This window comes from Portunus trituberculatus, chromosome 14 (assembly GCF_017591435.1).
Source record: "Portunus trituberculatus isolate SZX2019 chromosome 14, ASM1759143v1, whole genome shotgun sequence".
NCBI lineage: Eukaryota > Metazoa > Arthropoda > Malacostraca > Decapoda > Portunidae > Portunus > Portunus trituberculatus.
In genome coordinates, this window is record NC_059268.1 from 4390307 (window position 1) to 4416496 (window position 26190).

General features: G+C 42.6%; 1 protein-coding gene across 5 annotated transcripts in view; it reads right to left on the minus strand.

The window, feature by feature from the left end:
- Positions 1–26190, minus strand: part of LOC123503534 (DNA repair endonuclease XPF-like) — a 432975-nt gene that overhangs the window by 13283 nt on the left and 393502 nt on the right. For all 5 annotated transcript variants that reach the window (XM_045253376.1, XM_045253377.1, XM_045253374.1 and 2 more), the window contains one exon: positions 4393–4539. In XM_045253376.1, the coding sequence (XP_045109311.1) occupies positions 4393–4539 (147 nt within the window). The remainder of the gene's footprint in view (positions 1–4392; positions 4540–26190) is intronic.

A 26190-nucleotide genomic window follows, 5' to 3' on the forward strand; every position in this document is an offset into this window, starting at 1 on the left:
TAATGGCCCAGCTATCCCACAGAGGACAATACATAGAACAGTATGTATAAGTAACTTACAAGAAAAATTACTGAATTACCCTGAGGACCGACACAACAGGGTGCAGAGAAAAGGCATCCAAATACTGAAGAGTAATATCCCTAAGATAAAAGGAAGTAAAAGTGGACATACTCTTCCAGGTTCCTGCCCAAAGAACGGCAGGAATACTCTAAATCTTCTTGAACAAGGCACTCGTTGCCACTGCTCTAACTTCATTTGCCTTCACTCAAATGAGGTGTGTCCTCAGACACATCAACATGTGCACACTGTATAACCTGACATATCAGTGAGAAATAGTATGAGGGTGCACCACATGCCGAGACTTAGTAACCGTCAAAAAGAAGTGGGAACATCTAGGACTACAATCCCTGATCCTACAAAGGTACTCCCTGATGGCTCTGACTGGCATAAAAGCTGGTCCCCCTCAGAGTTGCCAACATATTCCGTAAGAGCAGGAATGGTGAAGTTGGACTGATATTCATCAGCTGGAAACTGAATCTTTGCTAGGAAATCAGGGGCTAAAGCAAAGTTATAGAAAACCAACCCTTGGAGTGACAAACTCCCACTGGAAGTCCGCAGGAATGTGTGGTGAATGGGGAAGAGCTCACTTGGCAAATCTCTGAAACAGAGCTGACAGATCCAAATCCTATGAAACATCCAAGCCAGCCTGCTGGAAAACAGGAGCCAAAGTTGAATGATACCCCTAAAGGATGGCAAAGGATGAGTGCTTTGTGTTCCAAAGAAAAATAAAAGTCTGCTAAGTCCATCATAAAGCCAAGAGAGGATGACAACCACTTGACTCACACCAACCCCAGAAGATGGACCACCTTGCCTGTTTGACTGGATGGGCCATAAATCTAGCAGCCTTCCATGAAAAGCATCTCTTTTGAAAGAGTCACTGGAGAGTCTCCACTCATGAAGGTAGAGTGCCCCAGGAGACTTGTAAAAGATGTGGTGATGAGGCTGGCGGAGCAAAAAGGCCCATGGAGGCAACACTTGAGGATGGACCACTAGCAGACTCGGAAGCAGAGGAAACCAGTCTGCCTGATGCCACTGTGGGGCAATCAGTCATGCAAACACAAGAGGACCCTCTGATTTGAATCCACACCCGATGAATCAGAGAGAAGGGAGGGAAGGCATACAGATCCAAGCCTCCCCATGGAAAGGCAAACGTGTCCTCTTTCTTAACTCTTGGGTCTGGCAGGGGAGACACATACAGTGGTAACTGGTGATTTAAAGCTGTTGTGAACAGATCCACCTGTGACGCACCCCACACCTGGAAGACCTGCCAGTACACTGCTGGATGTAGAGTCCACTCTGACCCCACACACTTGTGACTCAGGACATCTACCATTGCATTGCACTGTCCCGGCACAAACCTCGGACAAGAAGACCAAGTTGTCCTCGCACCACCGGAGAATGTTCCCCACCAGACCCTACAGAGACTTGGACTGAATGCCCCCTGAGTTCTGTAAAAAGGCCACCACTGTCGAATTGTCTGACATGAGACACCACTGTGCCCGACAATTCCTGCTAAAAAGACTGCAGAGCCAGGAAAACAGCTATCATCTCCAGGTGGTTGATGTGAAACCTCTGCTCCTGTGAAGACCACACCCCTCTGACGAGAGAATCCCCCAGATGAGCATCCTAACTGTAAAGGGACGCATCGGAAAACAGAGACTGTTCCAGAGGTGCCATTGCACAGAGAGGTCTGCCAAACACAACTGTGATGGGTGAGTCTAACGCTGGCCTCCAGTGTTTCTTCAGGCACCACTGAAGGGACAGAAAGCATACCTAGCTGCCAGGGACCAGCCTCTCCAGGAAGCCAGATGACCTAGGAGCAACTTCCATAGAGACACAATAGGGGCTCTGTCCTCTAGAAAACTTTGTGCTACTGACAGAAACCAGCTGACCCTTTCTGGCAATAGAAAAATCAAAGCTCTCACTGAATCCAGCACCATGTCTAGGTACTGCTTCCTTTGGCTAGGTACTAGGTCTGATTTGAAAAGACTGATCTGAATACCCAACTGAGCACACAGTCGCAAAACAGCCTGGATGGCACCTATGCATCCCTGTAGAGTGGGCCCTGTTATCAGTTAACTGTCCAGGTAACAGCACAGGGAAATATTGTGTCAATGAGCCCATGAAGACACTGGCACCATCACCTTAGTAAAGACTTGCGGGGCAGTGGTGAGGCCAAAACAAAGAACTTTGAACAGAAGAGCAAACTGCTTCCCTAGCAAGATTTACCCAAGCCATGGGATCCTCCACTGCGACAACCCATGTCCCAAAAGCACCTCCCTGTAGTGGAGGGGCTGGAGACAGGAGTTGGCAAAGAAGCACTGAGAAATGACCCCCTCCTTGTCTGCCCTTTTACTTTACTCTCAAAAACTGCTGAGGCTGAACGCTGAAAAGAAGAGGCCAACCCCTGTACCTCAGGCAGATAAAATGACCTGGCCTGGCCATACTAGTCCCTAGACAACTGAAAATTTGCTGAGCAAGGCTTAGGCTCCTTCAGGAACCTGCAGTGCTGCAGTGGGCTTCCTCATGGACAGCTTGAGCCATAAGCAACTGTGGGAGAGTAAGTGAGGGCTGGCGGGGCAAAACTGAACTCTGTCCCCATTCTACACCCGTAAGCTGGGACGAGAAAGGAGCCTCAGATGAAGATAGGCCCTCACTTGGCCTATGAGGTGCAAAAACAGAGAAACACCTTCTTAATTGGGAGACACTTCCTCCTCATCATCCTCACAGGTCCCAGCAGTGAAAAGGGGATGGCCAACTGGCATGGGAGCCAAAAGACCTTGGCCCACCTCACTGCCACCAGGCACAGGAGCTGGTTGGCCAGCCACAACAGAAGCCTACTGAATAAGTGGAAGGCTGCCCAACACAGACTCACCAGGGTCCACATGGTCTAAAACCACTGTGAGGAGGAGGATGGCTGCCAGGCATGGGAGCTGAGGGGCACACACCAACTCCTACACAAGGGACAAGAGTCTGGTTGCCTAGCATGGGAGCCTTGTGGCTGACACCAACACTCATATTCTGGGTAGGGAGAAGGCCACTGGATATTTTAGCAGCATGGCTGTGGCCAAACTCCTCCACCAAAAAAAGTAGAATAGTCTCACCTACGCCTAATCCACATGAGGGGATGATAAGCTGGTTGCCAGGCATGGGAGCCATATGGTTGACACCAGCCTCAACATCCTGGAAAGGAGTCTGGCTGCCAGGTGTTGGAGCTGTGTGGCAGTTGGTGACCTCTGTGTTCTGTGTAGTAGAGTGGCCGCCGGGCATGAGAGCCAGATGGCTGTCGCACACCCTCATCACTGTAGACGCTGACCTCCGTATCTTGGGCAATGGGGTGGCTGCCAAGCATGGGAGCCAGATATCTGTCACTGACCCCATCAATGTAAACAGTGCAAAAAACACTGCTTTACCTGTCCCAGGAACTGGAGCATGGAAGCCACCTGTTGGGCCCGTGGCAGACGCTGGCACCATCTTGACCTTGGGATCAGCGGCACCGGCTGGCCTAGTCTGCCCCAGCCTCAGCATAGCACTGCTCGTTTCCAGCTGTGATCTGTCTACCTGGGAAGCCGGAGTCTGGAAACCAGGGAAGGTAGAACCCTGGGAAGAGGAAAGAAAGAGGGAAAGCTGGTCCAACATCTCCTCCATCCTGCACATATGTTTCTGCAGCTGCCATGACATAGGAAAAGACTCATGCTTACCTCAAGAAGAAGCCTTCCTCCTCTCAGTACGGTCTTCAATACTCTCCAAAAGACGTAGAAACTGATCATGCGACAAGGCCTTACAACAATTACAATGACAAACAAGGCTACAAAACACCTCCTTATGTGACAGACAAGTCCCATGAGAGAACACCATAAGAGACGAGAGGGAGTGAGAACACTTTAAACACTTATGTGGCATAATAACTTACTTACAATCTCCCTGTAGAAGATAGACAAACCAAAGAGCGATGAAAAGCAAACGCAACTGCTGCTAGGATAAAAAGCTAGTGCAAGCGCTAAACTGAAGAGATTGTGCAAGCCCTGTGACAGCAAAGAGGCGAATGAAGGAATCAGCCTGCTGGATGGTATCTGGGAATAGAAAATGGTCTGGGTGTCTTCCAAAAGAAAACGAGAAAGGCCAACTCAAATATTTCTTTTGTTTCTATTTCCCGAGCTGTTAGACATGGTGCACGTTTGCTGAGAATGGGGTTTAAGCAATAATTAATAATCATGGGTAGTACCTAATATGTGTAATAACAAATAGATAATGCTAGGTGCTTGTAAATTTAAGGTACTGTTTAAAGGTATTGTTTAGTCATCAAAAATTTGCATGCTTCAAAGCACCCACCTTCAACATTTGAAAAATTTCTGCGCTGGCATAAGGTGATGGGCACCATAACAGCTTCAAGTGAGGAAAGTGGATTGTTAGCAGTTGTAGCTTGGCAGCAATATCCTTTGATGAGGAGGAGCCATCACTTGAAAGAAAGTATCTTCCCTATATTAGGAGAAAGAAAACATGATTGTATTAATGGAAAATAGACAATAAAAATAAAAATAAAAATAAAAATAATAACAATAAATAGAAGAATAAGAATAAATATTATTATTATTAATTTTGTTGTTGTTATTATTATCATTATTATTATTACTATCATTATCATTATTATTGTTGTTATTATAATCATTATCATTGGAAAGTGATGAAGGAAAACAGGCTGTAAGGTAAATAAGTAGTACTTTATTCCTGACTAGATTTGCCAATAAGGCTTCCTTGCCTCGCACTCTGTGTTTTACTTCATCACCTACTACAACTCATCACAATATTTCCACATTACTATCATTATCATTATCTTCATCATTATTGTTATTATTATCATATCATTATAAAGATCAATTTCAATATTACATATTTCCATCATTATTGTTATTATTATTATATAATTATAAAGATAAATTTCAATATTGCATATTAACATTATTTTCATAATATATTTTACAATTATTATCATTAACATTATAACTATAATGATATTAATACAAAAAACTTTAATAGTAATAATAATAATAATAATAATAATAATAATAATAATAATAATAATAATAATAATAACTATAAGATTCAATGAACACTTACCAAGTATGATGCTTGATCGTGATTTCATGAACATTTAACTACATCACTGAGGTAGTAAACGAGATGCCTGCTTTGCCAATTCTACATCAATTCTTCAGAGAGTAGGTTTGAGGAAGCACCCAGTATATTCCAAATGTCACTATAATTGAGCAACATGAGAACTACAGAGGAAGGTAGGGAGGGCGTTTACTACCACAGTGACGCAGTTAAATGGTGACAACACATAACTTCCTATTTGGAGGATCGGCTATAAAAGCCAATTCTGATAAATGTTCCCGTGGTATAAAAGTTTTTAGAGGGTTGCCAATCGTGAAAGAGACCTGACTGTCTGAAAGTCATGTTCCTGATGTCTCACAGATGCAGTCTGCCCACATTGATCAGACAGCCATAACATGAGGATAGTTAATTTTCTTGATAACTGAACTAAAGACAGGTCTTCATTGGGCCTCAGACTTATAAAGTAATCTGAGATCAAGTGAGGATCCCAGGTGGTTCATGAGCAGGGCAAGGATGGTCTCTTCTGGAAGACCGCTTTCATATACCTGACAACCAAGGGATGTTGTCCTGCCAGATGACCATAAATACTTGCTACTGCCTAGATGGTTGATCATATTGTGTTGATGGAGCTATAGGTCTGACCTATTTCCTTCTTAAATTCCACAGAGAGAAAATCTATTAAGTCAGAGACAGCTGATAAAGATTAATTTTTCTGTAGAAGCAAAAAGACAACCATTTGTTGTGACTTGAAAATTGAGAAGAAATGAAATATGTATGAAAGAAGATAACAAGAATGAAGGGATGAAGAAGGAAGTAAGAAGGAGAAGAATAAGTGAAGGAAGAAGATGAGAGACATGAAAGCAGGTACCAAGATTATAAGATGCTATCCCTAATCTGATAGATAAGAGAACTTGTGACCATCAAGAAGAACAACAAGAGGCAGTGACAAATAGAGCCAGAGATGAACAGTAGATTACAAGAAGAGATACAAGGCTAACCAAGGTCGCCAAAAGTAAATGCTATGGACGAGGTGGATAGTGACAAGCTATGGGAAAAGCCTTGTTCCTGATATAAGATGTGATTGCTAAAGATACTGGAAAATAAACATTTTAATTCAGCAAATCACTTTTCTGTTGAAGTACACTTTCCCATGAGATATGCCACATCCCCCTTGCGTTGCCTGTTGCTTTGGTAATCCCACACCGTCAAGACACACGCCCAGTTCCTTGCTGTGACTGGTGAGGGATTCACGGTTATTTTTCCTGTTTAGCAGGTTACAAGTCTTATTTTACCCATTATCCAATCAAGGAGTGGGTATGTGTCCTTTAAATAGGATTTTGCCAGTCAGAAGCAAACAACTCTGCTGGTTTTGTTGGAGAGGATGGTGAGGCAGGTGCTGCTGCATTGCTCTGCCATGATGACTTCAGATGGTGACAGTTCACTAGAAAAACCGCATTCGGGTGCAAAAAGCAGATCCTCTCATGGAGGAGATACAAGCTCTCACAGAAGAAAAAAGTTCAGAAACTCTTCTTTCCGCCAGAAGAGCTCAACACGCAGATGTAACTTTGTCAGGAGTGATGACAAGAGTCCAAGCAGCAGTCCGTTTGTGAGGATGAAACGAAAGAGCCAGCCAGCTTCCACTGACCCTTCTCCCTACTTCTCAAGGGATGAGGTGACCCCACATCCCTGGGCTATGATGATGGAAGCCATTGCTGATTTATGGGGTAGAAATGTAAAAAATGAAGAAAGAGAAGGTAAATATTGCATATGAGAGGCAGCCAGGCATCTCAAGGTCACCTGGCAAAACTGTAAGCACGGCGGCAGTCGGCGATGCCGCCCGTAGACAAGACATGTCTGAGGCTACACACACAGAGGTGTGGTAGGATGTTCTTTCCCCACACAAATGTCTGATAACAAGCTTGCAGACTTGACGGGGAGTTTTGACAGTTTTAAATCAGATGATGAGGACAGCGGTGAAGATGGTGAAATTCATGAGGAACCCACGCTAGGCAGCGTTCTCTTGCATAACTAAAAGATATATTGGCCGGTGGATGACGTCTCAGAGGAGCTGACATGGTGAATCATTTATTTGATAATGGCATGTGTGAGGAAGATTACAAACTGATCTTGGATGATGAAATTACCAAGAGGCCCACCAATTGTAACACATTAGCACCTGTTGAGTGCAATGCACAGATATTAGCTCTCAAGGTGGAGGCAAAGAAGGCAAATTTTCGTATGAAAGATGTTAGCTAGGACATTCTTAAAGCTGCCACAATCATCATTAAGGCACTCAGCTCTAGATAAAATTGCACAGGACATTGGACATGAAGGTGTTGCTCTTGGATTGGATTTGATTAATGAGGCCTTAGCCTTGCTTGGGAGTGCCAACTATTGCAATAACCTGGCTAAAAGATTCATCATCGTGTGAAATTAACTCAAGGTACAACCAGTTGTGATCAGACAAGGCTCCCACGACAAGATTTTTGTTTGGAGATGATGTCTCTCAATGAGCAAAACAAATTGAGGACTCTGAGAAACTCAAGAATAAATTCACAGTTTAGAAACCTTTTACACCATGGAAATCTGCCTCAGGAAAATTTGGAGAACCTAAAACAAGATTCTTTGGTAAAAATTATTACAGAAGCACTTCCTCCAGATCCCACCCTTATAGCTGCTGGAAGTATGGTTACAAGGCAGACCAATGTCAGTCCTCTAAGCAAGAATGAACCAAAAAACTACTGAGGCTGGGGACACACCAATCCCCAGGATTAACTCAGGTAAGCCAAAGATTTGAAGCTGGTAGACTTCATAAGTTTTTACATGAATGGCACAAGATCACAAGTGATTCCTTTATTTTGGACATTGTTGCACATTGCCACCTTGACATAGATGTAGGCAGTACTGAACACTTATTTGAGGACGGGGTGGAATATGTTTTTAACAAGGAAGAATGCTAGGTTATTTCCAAAAAAATTGCTAAATTGTTAGGGCTTAAAGTAATCACAGAAACCCCAAAACAAGATGAACAAATAATTTCAACAAATATATTTTTGAGGAAGAAAATGTGGAGAATTCAGAATGGTCCTTAATTTGGAAAAATCAAACAAACACATTGCTTACAAACATTTTAAAATGAAAAATTTTGAGCAAGCAGTTAGACTTATTAATAAGGATGATTACATGGCCTTGGTTGACCTAAGGCATGCATACTATTCCGTAAAAAATAACAGATTAACAAGAAAAGTAGGTATCTGTTTTAGATGGCAGGGAAAAAATTTATCAGATCATATGTCTCCCCAGTGGAATATCAGAAGGTCCTAGGCTATTCACTAAATTAATGAAACCTGTTTTTGCAATTTTGAGAGGTCAGGGATACACCATCACCACACACTGCTGACACTGGACAGAGATAAAAAGTGCGTTAGATTCAGGACATGGAAGGTTAAGTGCCTTTTGTGGGCAACCTCTCTATCATGCATAGCACAAGAACAGGCTGTGTTAAACCAAGGTTTAGAAAGTTTAGGTTGAGAGAAAGAATGAAGAATGTACACTTCCATGCCAGACACTATCACCTCTGTTATGCATTCAGTACAAAGAGATAGGTCTCTGACATGGAAACAGTAATCATTCCAGGGAAAATCAGCATAATACCTCCTCAGGTCCCCCAAACTGGCAGAGGCAAAATGCCAGAGGCACCTCTGCTTTGGGGGATCCTGAGGAGGGATTGGAGAAATAGGACAAGATACAGAAATGAGATTGTGTTTGGAGGAACCCAACACAGTCGACTATGTGGACAGTCGTGACAACTGGGCCCAAGGTGAAGGTATTACCTTCTTTCTCACTATGGCATGAAGGTTAAGGTCAGCAAAGACTGAATGTGCCCTCCAGTGGGTTTTTCTTAGGATGGTGGGAATAGAGCAGTTCTTCCACACCATCATGGAGGTAGCAATGCCATGGATGTCGTGTGCATGAACCTTAACGTCTTCAGTACTGTGACGTATTTTTCTATTCGTTCTGGTTACTATTTGGCTTCACAAACTTATGTAGGTGATTAAAATAGTGAAGACTTTGGCCATTAATCTTCTGACCTCCATAGACCCTTCTTAATGTTAATAAAATGGTCTAATCGTACACAAATATGAAGGTAAAAATGTGTCCTAATACTGAAGGAGTTAAACTCAAGACAGGTACAGTCAAGGATGGAAGCATGAGCTGCTTTGATGCTATCTCGGAGGAAGAAGGAAATAGCTGCCTTTGACATGGGTCAGGATGGACACTTAACAGTGAAGAACAGGTTTCTGTGTCTCAGCTGAAGCTGTCTGTTGTAGGTAGTGACTTTGTGCCCAAAAAAAGCATGAGTCACTACTTATCCTCTGAATCCACTAAGGATGCGTCTCTTAATAAGGAATTCCTGCAGTGTACTGTGGGCATCTGTATCTGTCTTGGCAATAAACTCCAGGAGATAGTAAACTAGATGATCCTGTCCTTGTCAGCTTGTCCTGTGTGATAAGACTTGGATTTCTCCCACCCTCTGTGCTGATGCAAGAACAAAAAAAAAAGAGGGTCTCCCTTGTGAGATCTCTCATGGATGAGAGCCTAAGATGTTCAGAAGGAACCTTGGTCAAGTAGTGAAGTACCACATCCAAGTTCCAAAAAAGGGCAAGGTCCCTACAGTAGGTCTGCATGGCTGGGAGGAGCAAGCCCTGATAATGTGCCTCAAAGCCAGGTCATTGTTGAGGTCCAACCCTTTGACTGCAAAAATGCTATTGAGCACAGTTTGTAGCCCTTGACAGAAGAGGTGGAAAAACAACAAGCTGGTCGCAAATAAAGAAGAAAATCAGTGAGTTTCTGGACCATGAGGTTGGAAATGGTGTGCCCATTGTCTTGGCATCATTTTCTATACCTCCTACACTTGTGCTAATAGTTTAAAATAGTGGCAGGTCCCTTAGCCAAGAAATGTGTGACCTTAGAAGAGAAGCCCCAATATCTCAAAAATCGCTTGACAGTCACCACCCTTTCAGCTGAAGCACCAGGAGACTGAGTTGGAACCAGTGGGAGTGAGGTTGTCTCAGAAGGTCCCGTCTGAGAGGAAGGCGTCTGATTGGCTCCATTAACACCCCCCAACATGTTTGGAAACTGCTTCTTCTGGAGCCAGTAAGGTGCTACAAGATGAGTCTTGTGTTTCTGGAGACCCAAAGCTTGTTGAGCACTTTCCTGATGAAAAAAAAGTGGAGAGAAGGCATAAAGATCTTGGTTGTCCCAATTATATAGGAAGGTATCTGTGACTATGGCTTTAGGATCCTGAAGAGGGAATACAAAGTTTGGGATCCTGCAGTTGAGTCATGTGGCGAAGATATCCACCTTTGGGCAGTCCCAAGTCCACCACAATTGGTGACACACGTCCACATGTAGGATCCTTTCCATAGCAGGACCTGGAGTTGCCTGCTTAGGCAAACAATGAACCTCTGTCAAACTGAGTCAGTATCTTCAATGAATGAGTGTCTGCCCAGTCTAGGATCTCTTGTGCCTCGTTGTTGAGAAGGGTGGAGTGAGTACACCCTTCCCTACTCAGGTGAGCCAGAGCCATGGTGTTGTCAGAGAAGACAGCAACTACCGAATCCCACAACACCTCCACAATGAGAAGGATCACCAGGAGTATCATCCTAAGTTCCAAAATGTTGATGTTAATTAGCCTCTCTTGGCTGTCCCATAGGCCACCCACTGAGTCCTGGAGGAGGGGCACACTACCCATTGTTTTAAGCATTTGTGTAAAGAAGGAGGTCTGGGATGACCAACTGGAGAGGTTGACCCTGCTCCAAGTTCTGGATCTCCAACCACCACTCCAGGTCACTCCGGCAGCTGGTTTCTCAGCTGATGGGATGGATGGTCATCTACCACCGATCATCTGTCCTGCTGTTGGTTGAGTAATATTTGTAGATGGTGACCTCGCAACTAGGTGAATGAGAGAGGACAAGTGTCCGAGAAGTCTCATCCGGTTCCTTGTAGGGAGGGACTAACAACTGAGGAAGGAGACAACTATGTCTTGCAGGTTTTGTATCCTCCCTTGCGTTGGTAAAAGCTTCAAAAGAGGGGAGCGAATCACCATCCTGAGGAAGGTCTCCTGTTCTGGAATCAGGGAAGACTTTCCACAATTCATGCAAATCCCCAAGGAGGAACACATGTTGGTGAGATAATCTACAGCTCTTCAAGCCTCATCTGCCAACAATAACAGGACTAACCAATCATCCAGATAATGGAGGATACTGAAGCCCTGACGATGGAACTCTGCAGAGATGGGAGCCATAAGACGAGTAAATACCTGTGGGGTGGTAGAAAGGCCAAGGCAGAGCACCTAAAACTGTAAGTAGATGCTCTCCCTGGTAAAGAGCAGTAACTGGCAGCTGTCCAGGTAGATAGGGACCTACAGGTAGGCATCTTCCAGATCCAGAGACACATCTAGTCTCCTGAGGTATTGCAGACATGACTTTCCTGACCATCTCCATCTTGAATTTGGTGGTGATGATGTAGGAGTTGAGGATGGAGAGGTTGATGATGGGCATAAATTCCACGGAGGCCTCTGGAACCACAAATATGTGGTTGTAAAAATCAGGGATAGTGGGTACCTCCTCTATGGCACCTTTGTTCCTCACTTGCTGGAGCTCCAACTGATGGGCTTGTCATTTGGGAGATCTTGGTGCATAACCTCAGAAGTCCTGGAAGTAGCTGTAGAGGGGCAGGGGGGGTAGAGAAAGGGATTTAGTAGCCTTCCCTCAGGACATCGAGGACCCACTTCTCTGCCCTTATCTGGAGCCACCCCTCCCACCTTTGGGCTACAGACAGCCTGCAACCGTCCCCTGGAGGAGAAGGTTGTCGCTTCTGAAAGGGCTTGCCCCTCCACCTGCCTCCTGGCCCACTGGGACAAAAGGAAAGGGACCTGGAAGACCCACCCCAGGAGTCCTTTGGGCAAGAAGACAGGGTTTGTCTTTGGATGATAGAGGTATTGGGCCTTGTGGATGTAGCAGAAAATGGCCGTGAACCACACTCCACCAGCTGTGTGCTGGGAGCAGGATGTGGTCGTGCTTAGGCCCTGATCATGGCCTCATGAAGAGCCTAATCAGCATTGCTTTTAGAGGAATGGATACCATCCTGAAGTTTTCTCTCAACAAAAAGGAGGGGGGAGAAAATAGGGGACTTTCAAAGAATGCACTTTTCTATCTATGAGTTGGTGGGTCAGAGATGACTCAGGTAGCCATCCCTCCTCCAGGCCTGCAGGTTGGTGACAACGTAGATAGAGTCCGTACAGGTGTCATTTAGGGCTTTACGAGTTACTTTAACCCTTAAAGTGTGAGGAGCTGATTTACTTTCCGTCAGTTTTTTTTTTTTACATAGGGAAGAGGGCCAGCCAAGGGCAAAAAAAAAAGAAAGTTAGAAGAAAGCCCACTTGAGCGCTGGCTCTCCAAAGACTTCAAAAGGTGCCAAAACCGTCAGCCAGAATTAGGGGAGCAAATGCCTCGATACCTCCCTCTTAAAAGAAGACAAGTTGTAGGAATTTGGAAATACAGATGCAGGGAGGGAGTTCCAGAGTTTACCAGTGAAAGGGATGAATGACTGAGCGTACTGGTTAACTCTTGCATTAGAGAGTTGGACAGAATAGGGATGAGAGGAAGAAGAAAGCCTTGTGCAGCGTGGCCGCAGGAGGAGGGGAGGCATGCAGTTAGCAAGATCAGTAGAACAGTTACCATGAAAATAGCGATAAAATATAGAAAGGGATGCAACATTTCGGCGGTGAGAAAGAGACTGAAGACAGTTAGTCAGAGGAGGGAGTTGATGAGACGAAGAGCTTTCGATTCCACCCTATCAAGCAAAGCTGTGTGACTGGAACCCCCCCAAACATGCGAAGAGTACTCCATACAGGGACGGATAAGGCCCTTATACAGAGTAAGCAGTTGGAGGGGCGAGAAAAACTGGCGGAGACGCCTCAGAACACCTAACTTCATAGAAGCTGTTTTAGCAAGAGATGAGATGTTAAAATTATGAGCAAAGGACAGACCGAGGACATTCATTGTGGAAGAGGAAGACAGTTGAGTGTCATTGAAGAAGAGGGGATAGTTGTCTGGAAGGTTGTGTCGAGTTGATAGATGGAGGAATTGAGTTTTTGAGGCATTGAAAACTACTAGATTTTCTCTGCCCCAATCAGAAATTTTAGAAAGATCGGAAGTTAGGCGTTCCGTGGCGTCCCCATGTGATCTGTTAATTTCCTGAAGGGTTGGAAGTCTCTGAAAGAACGTGGAAAGATGTAGGGTGGTATCATCAGCGTAGGAGTGGATAGGGCAAGAAGTTTGGTTAAGAAGGTCATTAATGAATAAAAGAAAGAGAGTGGGTGACAGGACAGAACCCTGAGGAACATCACTATTAATAGGTTTAGGAGAACAGTAGACATCTACCACAGCAGCAATAGAGCGGTCGGAAAGGAAACTTGAGATAAAGTTGCAGAGAGAAGGATAGAAGCCGTAAGAGGGCAGTTTTGAAATCAAAGCTTTATGCCAGACTCTATCAAAAGCTTTTGATATGTCTAACGCAACAGCAAAAGTTTCACCGAAATCTCTAAAAGAGGATGACCAAGACTCAGTAAGGAAAGCCAGAAGATCACCAGTAGAGCGACCTTGACGGAAGCCATACTGGCGATCAGACAGAAGATTGTGAAGTGACAGATGTTTGAGAATCTTCCTATTCAGGATAGATTCAAAAACTTTAGACAAGCAAGAGATTAAAGCTATAGGACGGTAGTTTGAGGGGTTAGAACGGTCACCCTTTTTAGGAACAGGCTGAATGTAGGCGAACTTCCAGCAGGAAGGAAAGGTACAAGTCGATAGACAAAGTTGGAAGAGTTTGGCCAGGCAAGGTGCAAGCACAGAAGCACAGTTTTTGAGAACAATAGGAGGGACCCCATCAGGTCCATAAGCCTTCCGAGGGTTTAGGCCAGCAAGGGCATGGAAAACATCATTACGAAGAATTTTGATTGTAGACATGAAATAGTCAGAGGGAGGAGGAGAGGGAGGACAAGCCCAGAATCGTCCAAGGTGGAGTTGTGAGCAAAGGTTTGAGAAAAGAGTTCAGCTTTAGAGACAGAAGAGATGGCAGTGGTGCCATCAGGATGAAATAAAGGAGGAAAGATGAAGAAGTGAAGTTATTTGAGATGTTTTTGGCTAGATGCCAGAAGTCACGAGGAGAGTTTGAGTTTGAAAGATTTTGACATTTCCTATTTATGAAAGAGTGTTTGGCAAGTTGAAGAACAGACTTGGCATGATTCCGGGCAGAGATATAAAGTGCATGAGATTCAGGAGATGGAAGGCTCAAGTACCTTTTGTGGGCAACCTCTCTATCATGTATAGCACGAGAACAGGCTGAGTTAAACCAAGGTTTAGAAGGTTTAGGTTGAGAAAAGAATGAGGAATGTACGCCTCCATGCCAGATACTAACACCTCTGTTATGCGTTCAGCACAAAGAGATGGGTCTCTGACACGGAAGCAATAATCATTCCAGGAAAATCAGCATAATACCTCCTCAGGTCCCCCAACTGGCAGAGGCAAAACGCCAGAGGCACCTTCGCTTTGGGGATCCTGCGGAGGGATTGGAAAAATAGGACAAGATACAGAAATGAGATTGTGATCGGAGGAGCCCAACGGAGATGAAAGGGTGACAGCATAAGCAGAAGGGTTAGAGGTGAGGAAGAGATCAAGAATGTTGGGCGTGTCTCCAAGACGGTCAGGAATACGAGTAGGGTGCTGCACCAGTTGCTCTAGGTCATGGAGGATAGCAAAGTTGAAGGCTAGTTCACAAGGGTGGTCAGTGAAGGGAGAGGAAAGCCAAAGCTGGTGGTGAACATTGAAATCTCCAAGAATGGAAATCTCAGCGAAAGGGTAGAGGGACAGAATGTGCTCCACTTTAGAAGTTAAGTAGTCGAAGAAATTACTATAGTCAGAAGAGTTAGGGGAGAGATAAACAGCACAGATGAATTTAGTTTGAGAGTGACTGTTAAGTCGTAGCTAGATGGTGAAAAATTCGGAAGACTCAAGAGTGTGGGCACAAGAGCAACTTAAGTCGTTGCGTACATAGACGCAACATCCAGCTTTGGAATGAAAATGAGAATAGAGAAAGTAGGAGAGAACAGAGAAGGGGCTACTGTCTGTTGCCTCAGACAGCTGTGTTTCGGTGAGGAAAAGAAGATGAGGTTTAGTAGAGGAGAGGTGGTGTTCCACAGATTGAAAATTAGATCTAAGATCTAAGATCTAATGTAGAAAAAGTTGAGGGAGGTGTCAAGGCATTTGTGGGGAAAAATCACACCTGTCAAAAATGCTATAAGATTTTTTTCCTTATAAAATCATATTTCCCTGTGTTATTCTGAGTACGATGATGTAGTTTTCAACATGTTATGACTTCTGAAAGCAAAGTTATTGCATATAAAAAAAAAAAAAATCTCCCCAAACCCATTGCTAAGAAATACCCCCCCAAAGCTCCGATAACACAGCACGCGTGCTCTCTCTCTCTCTCTCTCTCTCTCTCTCTCTCTCTCTCTTTCGGCATTTGAATTTGATGTAAAGTAGGAAATTTTGCACTTTCATGTCATGAAAATGCAAACTCAGAAATATGAAATGATGTGCAAAATAGAAAAAAAAAAAAAAAAAAAAACACTACAAGTATTGTGGATTTATATAATAATTGGAATCTGGCAACTCATATTATTAATGGGATTCACACGACTTGGCCGATAAGCACAATCCTGTAGAGGCAACCATTAGTGACACACACCAGTGCATTGCTCAACGGGAGTACGTGAGGAGGTTTATGAACGTCACTGTGAGGGTTGGTCTCTGTCTCCCAGATCACTATCAGAATCACTACTGGAGTATTCACTTTCTTCTGTCTCAATATAAAAAATCACTGTCTTCATTTTCATCACTGTCCTCAATGTCACTACCGAGAAACACTGACATAATATCACTCTGAGTACCGTTTCCTGCCTCCGGGTCAAGAGGGTTGCCAGATGTCACCTCGAAATGGGAAAAGATTATCTATTGTGTGGGAATATACAGGCAACCTCCGTTTAACGAAGGGGTTACGTTCCTAAAAAACACTTCATTAAGCGAAATTTCGTTAAGCGAACCGATTATAACAAGTTTAACCCCTGATTTGAACTTCCATTGAGAGTAAGCAAAGCGAGAGTGCATCATAGTACGGTAAAAGGTTTAATGAAAGTAAGAATTATGAAGTTAAACATTTAGGTAGTTTAATTTAAGTCATTATAATGTACACTAATGTATGTAACTTTATAATGTTGATGATCTTAACTTTATTAAGGGAGGAAGAATGAAATGGGAAAGACACTAACCTGCAACCTGTGGAATGTAAACAAAGTGCGCATCATTGTACTGCATACAAAACTTATGTACCACATTTCCACAAGGCTTTCCATTTTATCCATTGTAGAGTCAAGAGTTTAGGTGGTTCTTTTAGCTTGCAAGGAAGATACGGTCTCACCAGCCTCCTTAATAGAGTCTGCTGACTTGAAAACAGAGACAGTATAATATGGAGTCAAGATAGTGGCCAGCACTGCTATAGTTTTCTGGCCTCTCTCATGTCTATGAATAATATCTAGCTTCATTTGTTGAGTAAGAGACTTCCTGGTCTTCTTACGAACACTAGGCCAATTACAGGGCGTTTTGATGGTAAGTTGAGCTAAGGAAGACAAGCTGCTGCTGAGGCTGTTATGTTTTGACTGGGGAGTGAGTGTTGCGCGTGTTGTCCACGAGAGGCTTGATCTTGATCTTGATCTTTATTCTATAGGTGTCCCAGGATTTTTCCTGAGGCAGACCTTAGTACCAGCAGCTCCTGGTGTATTCAAAAGCCTGTCAGCTTGCGTGATATGGTGGTGCTTTCAAATCTGGAAAAAAATTACCTGGATAAAACTTCGTTAAAGCGAGTTTGGTGTTCGTTAAACGAGCAGATGGTAGTAAAATGAAACCTTCGTTGTAGCGAAATTTCGTTGTGTGAACCTTCGTTAAACGGGGGCTGCCTGTATATGTCTGAAGGCTCGAGGAGGCGAGCGAGAAAAGTTGCCAGATACCTCCACTTGCCTCAGGACCAATAGTGAGGAGGAGAGACTCAACGTTTAACGCAGAAAAGCATGATTACCAGAATGATCCCTGCCTCTTTGCACGCGATGCTAAAACCGTCCTAAAACGATCACCGTATGTTAAGGGTTAAAGAGCTGATCCTCCAGGTCTAAGAGGGGAAAGGCAAAGTTACTTGAAGCAAGTAGGTGCAGTGCCCCCAAGCACAAAAAGGAGTAGTTGAGGGCCTCCCTAGACTTTGCAACCACTCCCTCCATCCAGGCCACTTCCGCGTGTTCACAAGTGACGCATGGGTCTTGGGCACCAGGATTTAAGGCATTGTGGAGGTTAGGGTTAACCAGGGCAGCTTTCCGATACACTTCCTGACCTGCTACATAGTAGATCTTGGCAAACATGCCCAAAGGACAGCTAAACTAGGAGGGCTTATTTTTAATGGCCTTCAAGTAAGCCCTGTTATCTTGCTCCATAAAGAACTGGACAGAGGTGGCAGACCATGAGGGAGCATGAGCATGCCACCCTGTGGGCCGGGATATGAGGCAAGGTGCTGCTTGTTACCCCCCAGCCAGACCTTCTCCCAAGATCCCGGGGGAGGGGCTAAGGGCTAAGCTTGCTGCTCTGGCCCTCCTCCTTATTCTCCCCCCCTCCTCACTGACTGGTCCTGGGAATGGGCCTGGTCACCAGTCACCACTGAGGAGCAGGATTTCTTGATCCTCCAAGCGTCATCCTTTGGTGGGTGTGAACTTAGGAGGCACCTCTAGTCCAAGGAGTCTCCCCTGGCTCCCTAACTTGGTATGATTGCACACTTCCTTTTGTGTCAGGGCTCTGTGGGGGACAGGACATTGAACTGCATCAAGTCCCGGTCCAAGGACGAGGACGTGGCTGGAAAAGAGGAGGTCAGTAGCAGATGGCACAGAACTACATAAACCTCTTAACTGAGAAGCAACAAGATCAGTATCAGAAGCAAGTACTTCTTCCTGCCAAGATTTTGAAAACAAAGAAAAATCAAGAGCAACTGGAGGCTTAGAGACCTGTTGTGAAACTGAATTGTCCTCTGTAAGCCCATCCTGGGACAGGGCACTACCATCCATGGCTGAAACCTCTTAGCCCCAGGAGGGATAGTAAAGAACAGAGAAGATTCAAGATTGTGAATCCCTGGCCTCCAGAACATGATGAGATGCCGTGGTCGGTGGCTGTAACAGCAGGTCAGCAGGCTTGTGCTTATATTTAGACTTGGTGACACTCTTGCATCCCAAAATGCACTGGTACTTAGATGCGGCAAGCACTTTCTCACTGCTCCAGTTAGCACACTCACTACACCTCTTACCTGGGCTGCAGAAAGCCCTACATCTAACACAAACTGAATGAGGGTCGTGGAGGAAACTATCCAAGACTTGTGTGCATGCCGGTCTTGAGTAAACAAATTCTTCTAAGACACCTTGTGGATGACTGGAAAGCAGAAGAGCCAGGAGTGCCAAGAGAATCTCCATTAATGAACAAAACATCCTCCTGAGCAGAATCAGGAAGCTCAACCAGGTGAGTGTGAGTGTGCAACAAGATCAGTATCAGAAGCAAGTACTTCTTCCTGCCAAGATTTTGAAAACAAAGAAAAATCAAGAGCAACTGGAGGCTTAGAGACCTGTTGTGAAACTGAATTGTCCTCTGTAAGCCCATCCTGGGACAGGGCACTACCATCCATGGCTGAAACCTCTTAGCCCCAGGAGGGATAGTAAAGAACAGAGAAGATTCAAGATTGTGAATCCCTGGCCTCCAGAACATGATGAGATGCCGTGGTCGGTGGCTGTAACAGCAGGTCAGCAGGCTTGTGCTTATATTTAGACTTGGTGACACTCTTGCATCCCAAAATGCACCGGTACTTAGATGCGGCAAGCACTTTCTCACTGCTCCAGTTAGCACACTCACTACACCTCTTACCTGGGCTACAGAAAGCCCTACATCTAACACAAACTGAATGAGGGTCGTGGAGGAAACTATCCAAGACTTGTGTGCATGCCGGTCTTGAGTAAACAAATTCTTCAAAGACACCTTGTGGATGACTGGAAAGCAGAAGAGCCAGGAGTGCCAAGAGAATCTCCATTAATGAACAAAACATCCTCCTGAGCAGAATCAGGAAGCTCAACTAGGTGAGTGTGAGTGTCCTCATCCATAATAAAGGAAGGAGGAGGAAGGAGAAGCACTAGAAACAGAAGGAATGACAAAAGCAAATGGAAACAGCGTGTATAAACATGATACACGCCGAGAATAGAAGAGTAGCCATACTTGCAAATTTTCAGCATTTATTGCCTGCTTTAATTCAGGAGTGGGTCAACATCATCTTGTGGTACAAAGCAGTTACTGGAAAATACTATATTACTATACTATGATTTACCGTGCTTTTACTCCTTATAGTATTTTTCTATTGTTATTTTGCTAAGGCATTTTCTTTAGTTACTTCAGTTCATAAGATCAGCATCATTATATAGAGCAAAATATAGTCATCTGGTATAGCAAACCCTTTCATTTCTAGAGACTTTAATACAGCACAAAACCTTAACACACATTTCACCTCACCTCTGCAGAGGTTAATGATTTACAAGGAAAGTATAAAGCTATTTTTGTTCTGTTTTCTTCATGAGAAAAAAGAAAATTTGCAGTCATAACTGAAATAGCTTGAGGTTACTGCAGTGCTTTCATCACCGTGCTTCTAAGCTGTGTTTTGCCATAGCTTGAACATGGTATGCCTTTAGACTAAAAATAACTAATCAAGATGGCCATTGTCCATTACCTAGGTTTCTACTAGTTCTCTGTGATGCTGAACACATCTATGCAGAATGAATTGGTTGGCAATAGACAATTTCATTATTAATAGGAGGAGGTAGTAGACACCTATTGAAATGCAAACTTACTTTCAGTGAGGTTGAATAACACTAGTTCTGATCTGGACTGCTCCCAGTTTGCCCAGTTCTAGTCTAGATCCATTCAAGCTGTGTATGTGAACTTGCCATCAAAGCTAGCTGTGAACTTGCTGATCATTTCCCTTTATATCTCACAACACAAGGGGACAGTCACAGCCTACCCTCTAAAGATAACTCTCCCCATTCACACAAAACTACAAACACTTCCTACACAAAAATTTGATCTTGCGCAATAGGCTACAAACCAATCCTCCTGTGACTTGTGAGATGTAAACATATACCTAGCATATGGCACTGGCAGGGACTGTGAAAGAGTCAGAGACTAAAGGGCTATTAATCATAATTTTCTATTTTTTTTTTCACATGTATGCAATTTTAATCATATGAAAGTATGTCTTACCTCAAGGAATAATGGCATCACACAGTGAAGCTTGCCTGTGTCAAGGTCAAGATCACCGACACTGCGTTTGTTTTTGTTCATAGAATGTGTGGTGCATAGTCACTTGGGAAATTCTTCCTAACTGTTGTCATTCTATGTGAATTACCAGTAAGTATGAGCTACTATATATTGGTATCTTGAAAGAAAGAATTGTTTTGTGGTGTAGTACCTCTCATCAGTTTGTTTACATTTACGAAGATGTCTTGGGTTTGATTTTTGAGCCTCTGTTGCCATCATGCACTGCCTCAGTACTGAACCTTAGTCTCATAAGACGTAGGGTCATTTCCTCAGACTCTTTTTGAGAATAAGGGGCGTCTTATGAGTCATCAAACACAGTAAGTTGCTCTTGTGGCCATGCTCTTGAATCTTCTGAGATTTCTGCCATCTGGCTTCAACTCAAAAGTCACTCTTTAACTTCATTCATCTGTGCTGTCTTTCTCTCTTCTAACTCCTATGACTATAGTGAATTCTTTGAGTATTTAACCCCTTCGCTGTGGCTGGTACATATACGGTCTCTCAGTTTTCTGAGAGTTCACTGCGGCTGGAGCACATATGATTTCTGCTTTCTAACCTGCACACAGTGTTGTAGCAGGTAAAAATTATACATAATATGCATATATGGCAATTTCCCTATATGTTGCCCTACATTAAAACCTATTTTTCTGCTCGAGTGAGTTAGTGTGACAAATATTAATATGATCTGGGGATGCTGCCATTCCCTCCCCTGCAATGGCGTGGCAAAACATTCTAGATTTTGACCATATCCTTGCTGGATATCTGACAGATGAACTGAGTGATCTCAAAAGTGATGGGGAGACTGGCCTAGTATTGATAAGAAGACAAAAGCAAAGAAGACAGCGAGTCAAGTGATGATTATGAGCCTATTTGTTAATCCACCCGTGCAGCAACAAAGGAAACGGACATGTGCAGGCGAGGCGGCTGACGTGAGGTGGAACTGGCGCACCTCACCCTTCATCCCTGAGCAGTTTGTTTTTGATTCCACATTATCTGGTATAACTGATGCATGTACTGTGACGGACCATTCAAATGAACTTGATTTCCTGCTGCAGTTCTAAGATAATGACTTAGTGGACATGATTGTGCTAGAAACCAATCGATATGCTCATTGTTTGCGTAGGTCATTTGTTGCTATGACACCTTATTGCAGACTAGAAAACTGGATTGACACAACAAGAGATGAGATTTACCTGTTCTTTTTGCATAATGATTCTCATGTCACACAATAAAAAGAATAGAATAAATGACTATTGGTCAAAAGATGAAGTATATGAACAAAAAATATTTGAAAAATTGATGTCTTGTGACCGGTTTCTTCAATTATTACAATACCTGCATTTCACTGACAACACTAAGGTGACAAACTGCAGAAAATAAGGCCAGTTTTGGATAAAATACGCTCATCTTTGAAGGCCAGTTTCAGACCATTTCAAGAATTGTGCATAGATGAGAGCTTGATGAAGTGGAGAGGTCGCTTAAGCTTCAGAGAGTTTATTCCACTAAAACGTCATCGATTTGGGATAAAAATGTTTGTTCTATGTGATTGTGACAGTGGATACATCTCAGACTTCATTGTGTATACTGGGAAAGACACAGAGAGAGAGCAAGATTTGCATTTAGGTGTTACTGGTTCTGTTGTCAAAACATTACTGACTCGTCATTTACAGAAAGCACATGTACTGTACATGGACAACTGGTATACAAGCCCTAATCTCTTTCAGTACTTGCCCAGTGAAATACTGGTGCATGTGGAACTGTGAAAACAAACAGAAAAAATATGCCTAAACTCCCTATTGTCAAGCATGGTGAGCATGAAGCACAGCACAGCAACAATATTATGTGTCTCAAGTGGTGTGACAAGAGAGTTGTGCACATGCTCTCCACTGTTCATAAAAACGGCATGAATGAAAGTACCAAGTGAGATCAGCAAGAAGGGAGGCTGAGGAAATGGAATATTTGGGAAGGGGATGGAAAGCACTAAGAGTCATGTATACAATCAGAAATGGATTTATATCAGGAAGTTGGGAATGAGAAAATACATATTAGAAAAAGACCAGACATGGTGTGCATTACATAAACAAAGTGAAGTGAAGACGTCCAAGTGAATTTCAAAGAGCAGAGGAGAGACAGAAGGGGAAAAGCAGGAGTGCTGATAATGACTTGAGAGGATATATATGTGGAGAAGATACAGTATGGAGATGGATTATCACAGATTTTAAACATAACAATTAGGACCAGTGGGAGCAAAAAAAGGAGTATCATAGTAACTTATGTGCCACTGAAGGTGCCTTGAAGTAAATAAAGAAATCCAAAGGGAAGTGTTAGATTGCATGGACAGTATGTTAAGGAAGGACAGAGGAGTGCTACTTGTGGGAGATCTAAACTACAAACATATAAATTGGGAAGAAATGGATGCAGTCACACTGGATGTCAGGGGGAAGGAAGTGCTACAACTGGTGAATGTAAACACATTGGACCAATCAGTGAAGGAGTATACAAGGTAAAGAGGGAAAGAACAATATATGCTGGATTTGGTATTAAAAAACTGCAGCCTTGTCCAAACATTAAATATCATAGCCCAATGGGAAAAAAGTGATCATGTCGTCCTAGAAATCGCTTCAAATTACAATGATTACAAATTACAAATTACAAATTACAAAAAGACAGAATCACGCTAAGTCAAATTTTGGAGGATTAAAAAGTTAATTTGATAGTATTGAGTGGAAAAAAATAAAGAAAGGTGAGACAATTCAAGAGAGGTATGATATATTCCTGGCAAAGTATAATGAGGAAGTAAAAAGATGTGTTCAGGAAAACAGAGTAAAAGAGAGCAAACACACATAGTAATATGCTATATGTGCAGAAGCTGAAAAGTATAAGGATGCAGCTTGGTAAAAATTAAGGAAGCAATGAAGTGAAGTAAATAAGAAGCAGTATAAACAGGCATGAAATGAAGACATTAGGATAAAAAGGAAGGAGGAGAGAAATTTTGAAAAGAATGTAGCGAAGAGATGTTAAGAGGAACCCAAGCTTTTTTATAAGTACAGTAAGTCCTCCTTATACAGTACTTCATTATCCAGTAAATTCACAGTTACAGTGTTTGCTAATTACTACCCTCGATTCTTTTTACAGTAAGAAAAATTCACAGATACAGTATCCGCTCGTGTTTTGTTTACACCGTACTGTAGTGCCACCACGCTGCGAGGTCACCATAACAATCAGTCTCTTCACACATTTCCCACTCAACACAAGTGAAATCCTTACGGTGTGTTTTTTGTGGATATTATGAGAAAGGGCTGAAATCCCTACTGTCCCTTAGCTTTGGGAGAGACATCATCTGATAGAATATGTGGCAAGTGAAAAGTAAATAAAAACATTTTGTTTATTTCTTTTACATTTTTTTTATATGACTATTTTCATGTATTTTCATGTCTGTAGAGGTCACTTTCAACATGCTTGAACACATTCCCTATTCTTACATGTTATAATGGGTTCAGTATACGGTAATTTCAATTTGCGGTAAGGTTTTCAGGAACGCATATGTACCGTGTAGCGAGGACTTACTGTATATAAATGAAAAAAGAAAAACAGATCATTACTAAGTTAATTAAGGGAGATAGGATATATATATATATATATATATATATATATATATATATATATATATATATATATATATATATATAAAACATTGAAAGAAATTAGTGAACTTATGAATGAGAGCTTTACATCAATATTTAATGAAGAGCCAAACAACCAAGCAACATAGGAGGGATTAAGAGACATCGTGGAGCAGAAACAGAAAATCACAGAATTATTAGAAAAGGTGGATGTAAGAAAGGCAATGGAGCCAGATGGAGTGTCAGGATGGCCATTGAGAGAATGCAAAGAACAACTAACTGGTGGAACCAATTTGGGATGTAATCAACAACTCTTTTATGGAATGGAAGGTACCAAAGGAATGGAAAAAAAGAAAATACAGCCCCAGTATACAAAGAAGGAAAAAAGACAGCCCCAAAATTATAGACCATTGCCACTCACTAGTGTTTTGGGAAGATCTGTGATATTGTTATTAAGAAGAATTGTTAGAATATCTGGAGGGAAATGAAATAATCAGTAACTCCCAATTTGGTGTCAGAAAAGGAAGATCATGCATAACAAATTTACTAAACTTTTATACATGAGTAATAGATGAAGTGGAAGGGGGAAATGGATGGGTTGACACAGTGAATTTAGACATTAAGAAGGCTTTCAACAGTACCACATAGAAGACTACTATGTACAATAGAACACATGGGAGGAATAAAGAGAAAGATCTTAAATTGGATGACAGACTACTTAACAGGCAGGGAAATGAGGACAATGATAAGAAACAGACGCAGAGCACAGTTACCAGTGGCATACCACAGGATTTGATGGTGGTAACAATTATATTCCAAGTGTAGTATGTCAACAATATAAAAGAGGGTTTGAGTAGTTACATAAATTTGTTTGCAGATGATGTGAAGCTTCTGAGAGTAATAAGGAACATCTGTGACTATATGGAATTGCAAAAAGATATTTACAAGATCTGGAAATGAAGACAAAAGTGGAAATAAGAACTTAATACCAGGAAATGCCATGTAATGGAAATGGGTAAAAGTAATAGAAGACCTATGTGGGAATATAAAATAGGAGAAGAGATTATAATGAAAAGAAGTAAAGAGAAAGACCTAGGAGTGATTATACAAGATACCCTGACTCCAGAAAGACACATAGATGGACTATTTGTTTCAACATACCAGACATTAACAAACATCAGGGTAGTGTTCAAGTACATGGATAAGAGTATGATAAAAAAAGATCATAACCACTATGATAAGACCTAGATTTTAAAATACAGCAGTGGTATGGTCACCATACAGGCAGAAAAAAAAAAAAAAAATCTAGAAAGGATTTAAAGGATTGCTACAAAGATGGTCCCAGAAATAAAGGATAGGATCTATGGAACTATCAACTTTGAAGGATAAACAGGAAAGAGGATACCTAATAATAATTAATAAGTTGGTAAACTGTAAAGAAAAGATAGACAGACAAGACCTGGCAACACTAATGGAGGATGGAAATAGATGAACAAGGACATTCCAAGGAGATTATGAAAAGTCAGTGTCTGAAGAACATTAAGAAGTTGTTTAATTGGGTTGTGTTCTTTGTTGTAAGTTCATGTGTGTGTTCTATTTGTGTATAAATTGATATTTGCTGGAATTCAGTTTTTCTGGAACCCGGTGGTATGAGGAGACTGTGCAGGACCTACAAGTGGTACTTGCTCAGGAAAATTTTGGGAACCACTACCTTGAGGGATGTCCATAGGGCATAGTTCTCTAAGTTTGCTTAGGTTAGTGACCCTAATTTGATGGTCCAGGTGGTGACGGGCCCAATCCCCAGCAAGTTAGGTTATGCTAACCAAGAGATTTCCTGTTTTTGATATAGTCATTTCTTACCCTTAGCTATTTTTTTTTTTTTTCAAGAATAT